This window comes from Cucurbita moschata, unplaced genomic scaffold (genome assembly GCF_002738365.1).
Source record: "Cucurbita moschata cultivar Rifu unplaced genomic scaffold, Cmos_1.0 Cmo_Scf00009, whole genome shotgun sequence".
Classification (NCBI taxonomy): domain Eukaryota; kingdom Viridiplantae; phylum Streptophyta; class Magnoliopsida; order Cucurbitales; family Cucurbitaceae; genus Cucurbita; species Cucurbita moschata.
The window spans coordinates 4522885-4528226 of record NW_019268525.1 but is presented as its reverse complement, the minus strand read 5'-3'; the positions used below and the strand labels follow the sequence as shown (position 1 = coordinate 4528226).

Sequence of the window (5342 nt, the reverse complement as noted above, 5' to 3'; positions counted from 1 at the left end):
ATTAACAAAAAAAAAAAAAAAAATTATGCTTATAAACGCAAATAAACAAAACACCAATAATTTATTTATTAGGTAAATGCATTATTGAAAAATAAAAATAAACGAAGAACTAAAAAGATGATGGCCACTCATAAAATCCCAAAAATATGATCCCAAAATGATATGCTCCACACTATATCTCCAGCCATTAATTTAGTATTAACAATAGAGAATGTAAATCAACCAAAAATGGAGGCTCTTTTTAAAAAAATTAAAAAATTTATATCTTCCGACAGAGAACATGGAATTTTTTTAATAAAAGAGAATTGATTTCATACCACACAGAAAGGGCATCCACCGCAATTTTAGCATTATCCAGATTCCCAGTCATCACTATCAGTATTCTGTAGTACCAATTCTCCAAACTGCATAACAAGAACATTTCATTTCCATAACTCAAACCAAACTCGATATCAAAATATGTCATTAATGGGTATCAATGAATGAATAGGAAGAAAAAATGAGTAAAAACCAGAGCATGAGGCCAGAGGCTGCAGACAACTTGACGAAATCCCAAAGCCCAGAGAAAGTTTCAATGGAGAAGCCAGTCCAGGTGTGAGGACAGCCGCCGGAGACTGTGTAAATTAGAAGCCCAAACACCAAAACCCACCACGAAATGTTCATGGTAATGGCGGTTCCAAATAGCCCAAGCTTAAGCCCAGAAACAAACCACCAGCTCACCAAAATGTGCACCAACAGCGCCACCAACGAAACATAAGCAATCACTGCCGTCTTCAGCTGGCTCTGTAAGAACCTCTGTAATGGAAACTGAAACGCAAAGCTGAAGTGCAGAGGCACCAACAGCACCGCCACTTTCCCTGCAAGCTCTGCCAAATCCGCCGGCTGACCCAGAAGCTTCAACGCAGGGGTTGCGAATAGATAAATCGGCAAAAGAAAAATACAACAAATGAATAGAACTATCCAAGACCGCTGCATGTAAATCCCCAACATGTGGAATTTCTTCGCCCCATAAGCTTGCCCACACAGCGTCTCTAAAGCGCTAGCCATCCCCAACTGAAACAAAAAAAAAAAAAAAATTAAATTAAATAAGAACTTTCCATAGGGGTTGTGTTGGAATGCAGGGAAGGTGTTCGACGAAATTACCAAGAGACCAAAATCAAATCCGACGATGACATTATTAGCGATGGACATTGCAGCGAGTTCGAGGTCGCCCAAATGGCCAGCGAAGGCTTGGGTTATGACCAGCATGGAGTAGGAGGCGACACGGCTGAAGACTGCCGGACCGACGATGTGCCAGAGCTTTCTGGACTCGACCCGAATCCTGGTTGAAAGGGGCGCGTCATCTTCTTCCTGAATTAGAGACTTGGATTGCAGAAGGGGTACGTTGGGTTCCTGTGCTGCGGGATGTGCGGACATTTTTCGAAGCAGCCGCTGATCCCTTGGACAATGAGCGAGAGAAATGGGAAGGAGAATGAATGAATAAATAAAGAGCAGAAAGAGGCGGTGGGTATGTTAGATTAACGAGCCCGTGAATGGTGACGCCGCAACCGTGACGGCTCACTGACGGCTGAAGAGGCTGCGTGTATTCTCGGCGTTCCATACACTCCCAAATATTATCGGAACCTCTAGTCCTCAACTTTTGTTTCTCTTTCTCTTCCTTTCTCCATTAAATTAATATATTTTTTATTTTAATATTATTTAACCTAAATTAATAAAAATACATATTTTGTTTTAAAACTTATTTTTAAACTTTAAAACTTTCTAATAATATCCCTCCACTTTTAAAAAAAATAATAATAAATAACTATATTTAGTTTAAAAAATATCATTTAACTGTGTTTCTAACCATGCTCTTACTAAATTACCATATTTTAAAATATTCATAAAATTTTAAAAGTATCATTAACATCATTAACCTTTATAAAAAAAAAGTATTTATCGTCAATATAATGACGAAAACCGTTCATCTACGCTTCATAGATTATTTCTTTTTAAGTTTTTAACAATATCATTAATATATTAGATGAAAAAGTAAATAACAAAAAAATATTTACCATCCTTTTTTTTTAAGTTTTTTTAAAATAGGTTAAGATATTAATAAAACTTTTGAAAACTCGAGTGTATTTTTTAGGAGTATTTTCTTTAAACGTTTGAAAGTATTATTGGATACTCTAGATAAAGTAGAAAGTTGATCTACTTTTTTCCAAATATTAAGATTAAATACATGCCATTTTTCAACTTGAAGGACCACAAATAATTAAAGTTTTTTTTTTCTTGTACCTCATACTTTGCTTTATTCTCCAAATTTTGCATAAAAAAACAAATATGGTCTTTATTTAACAAAATTTTAGAGGCCACATACTTTCCTTCTTTAGATAGCATCTTTAAACTACTTTTATAAAGGCATCAATTTTTTTTAATTATAATTTACATTTAAAAAGGTTAACAATGAACAATGATTTTTTGTTAAATTATCATTTTAGTGCCTTTTACTATAATGGAATTTATTATTTTTCTGTGGTTTAAAAAACTAACAATTTAATTCCTATGGCTTATTACAAAATAATTAATGTTGACAGTTTTTTTTTCTTCTTCTTATTTAACACATTTTGTGTGGATGTGAATTCATCATTTATCTTTTATTTCTACGCTAAAAAATAATATTTGAAATTTAAATAAATTATGTGACCTAGATTGAAAAACTGAAATGTAAGTGATAATTAATTAACTAATATTCTTTTAATGCAATGGGCAAAGAGAATATTTAAAATTTCAAATAGAAAAGTATAAAATTAATTGTAAATAACAATAAAACCTAGTTTAATAATAAAGTGGGGTCGTAACTTCAAATTTGTACTCGTGTTATTCGTGATTTTATATTTTTCAAAACATAAACAGTTAACTGTATTCATCAATTAAAAATCAATCTAAATATAATTTAATTGATAAAGTAGCTTGGACCGCAAACCCATTCCAACCGACAAATAGGTAGACTTCTTGATTTCTTAAGTTAAAGTTGTGTCGTATGAACTAAATCATCTCAATCATGCAATATTAATATTACATTAACAATAATCAATCTTCATTTATGTAACAAAAGTTTCAAGATACTTTAAGTAGGATTCATTTATTCTTAGATGGTTACATATTTATGATGATGATAATCTAGAGTTATTGCGTTTTTTTTTATGTATTTTAAGACTTATTTACATAGTAACTAATTATGACCATGAAGTATATAAAGTGGTTAATTACGAGATAAAATATGAAAATTATAACTCTTGGAAAGCCTTATAGAAGGTTAAGAGATTTTATTTTGAAACTATATAAAGTCATGTATGTTATCTTTCTAATATAGACTTGATAAGTGTAGTAAAATAAGTATTTGTGCTTTCCTTTGGTCACTGACTAAGTTTCTTTGCAATTTTCTATAGTATAGATTGCATGTAGAATAATTTAAGCTCGACATAATTAATTTTGTTTGTAGAGTGATTCGAGTCTCAAACAAATGTTCTTACCTTGAGATATTTGATCAACAAGATAATTCAAATCTTACTCTCCTTACAGTGATTCCTTATCAATGTCGTTTGTCAAACTAGGTGTTAAGTGAGCATAAGGCACCACCATGTCCTTTAAGGTTACGTTTAAATTGATTGATTTTTCATCTAATATTCTAATAGATTTCTCTCCCATTTAAAATAAAATACTTATAAATATCTATAAAAATAAATAAATAAATACCTAATATTTATCTATAGACGTGATTGGCAAGGGTCAAATAATTGAAATAATATTTATAACAAATAACAAATAACTTTGTTGACTCCTTTGTTTATTGGAGCCACACACCACTGTGCGCCATTTAAGTCTCCAAAATTATTTAACATATGGAACACAAAACCAATTTTGTTTTCCCATTAAAAACAAAGATACGTGGAAAATAATGTTTGGTCAATAATTTTTTTATTTTATTTTTTAAAAAAAGTCATTTTCCCTATTTGCAAAAATGCTCAGATTTTCAAATAATTGACTTTTCCTTTTTGTCACGACTCTTCAGATTTTGTTGTTTATTTTAATATTTGTGGGTATTATACTTTCTTTTGAAAAACAAATATTGGTTTACCATCCAAGTTGTAAACATCATTTATGCATATTTATGTTTTGTTAAATCGGAAAATTTTTACTTTGTCGCAAATATTACTACTCATCTACTAATTCAATACATCATATCGAAACGAGGCAGATTAAGAGACAACTCGACAAAGTGATAAATAAGAAACTCGAGATCGATGTCGGTTCGAACCAAGCAATTGAATAGTTTTAAAACAAGGTAGAGAAGGTGAAGCCCACTGCCCACCCCTCAAGTTTGAGTTAGAGAATATGAATTCAAATGACTAACTACGACCCAAAAAGTCGAAGCTCAAAGGGCTAAGGTCCAATGATTCAGCCCAAAAACTATTCAAGTCCAACCCATATGCCCATCGAATGTTCTACAAGCAACACAAGTGCTGTTCTTGTTCTTCACTTACAAACAAACATTAAAATACTTCACCTTCAAGAACAAGTTGCAAAGCGTCGAGCTAAATAAATCATATTCAAGAACAAGTTGTATAACTTTCGTGTAAAAACAAAACGTAAGACCGTTAAGACTCTGTTGGATAATGAAAGTCTGACATCGGTTAATTTAGGAAATGATCATGAATTTATAATTAAATAATACTATCTTTATCGATATGAAGCTTTTAGACAAGTCTAAAATAAAGCCATGAAAGCTTATACTCCAGAAATGTAATTTTATTCATAATCCGATGTACACGACAATAATTGTGTCCCAAACATTTATAAATAATGAATGACCAAAAGAAACAATAATAATAAAACTCCAACGCACAAACATGCACAAAAGGAAAGATGTTACAAATAATAAAAAAGCGCTACAGAAATATTAAACAAACACCAAAATGGATCTGATCCATTCCAGCTACCACAATCCTGATTCCCTTAACAAATCTGTCTCTAAGCGAACACCATTGCCAACAAAACTCCGCTCACAGCACTGCCAACCATCGCCACCCGGCTAATGGAGACTGCGCCATTATCTTCTGGGGGTGGGGGAGCGTTGGGTCCAGGCGCGCCGGAGGGGACGTTTCCTTCCGTTGGTGGTGATGGTGGAGACGCGGTGGATGGAGATGGAGATGAGGCTGGACCCTCCTTTGGTGGCGCAGTTGGAGAGGAGGTCGGTGCTGGAGATGTAGGAGGTGTGGCTGGTGGTTGGCTCGGTGGGGATGATGGTGGGGTTGCTGAAGGAGGGGTGGCGGGAGGTGGGGTGGCCGGTGGTGGGG

At 33.4% G+C, this 5342-nt stretch overlaps 2 protein-coding genes and 1 long non-coding RNA gene across 3 annotated transcripts in view; 1 reads left to right on the top strand and 2 right to left on the bottom strand.

Moving 5' to 3' along the window:
• Positions 1–1612, bottom strand: part of LOC111447024 (protein DETOXIFICATION 27-like) — a 3352-nt gene extending 1740 nt beyond the window's left edge. Inside the window, exons 1-3 of the mRNA XM_023085982.1 lie at positions 1144–1612; positions 512–1053; positions 318–404 (exon numbers count right to left, since the gene is read on the bottom strand). Coding sequence (XP_022941750.1) covers positions 318–404; positions 512–1053; positions 1144–1416 — 902 coding nt within the window. The 5' untranslated portion in view covers positions 1417–1612. The remainder of the gene's footprint in view (positions 1–317; positions 405–511; positions 1054–1143) is intronic.
• A 3164-nt stretch (positions 1613–4776) lies between these two features.
• Positions 4777–5342, bottom strand: part of LOC111447028 (classical arabinogalactan protein 9-like) — an 827-nt gene continuing 261 nt past the window's right edge. The window contains exon 2 of the mRNA XM_023085988.1: positions 4777–5327. Within this exon, the coding sequence (XP_022941756.1) occupies positions 5017–5327 (311 nt within the window). The 3' untranslated portion in view covers positions 4777–5016. The remainder of the gene's footprint in view (positions 5328–5342) is intronic.
• Positions 5285–5342, top strand: part of LOC111447030 — a 417-nt gene continuing 359 nt past the window's right edge. Inside the window, exon 1 of the long non-coding RNA XR_002711202.1 lies at positions 5285–5321. This is a non-coding gene — a long non-coding RNA (uncharacterized LOC111447030). The remainder of the gene's footprint in view (positions 5322–5342) is intronic.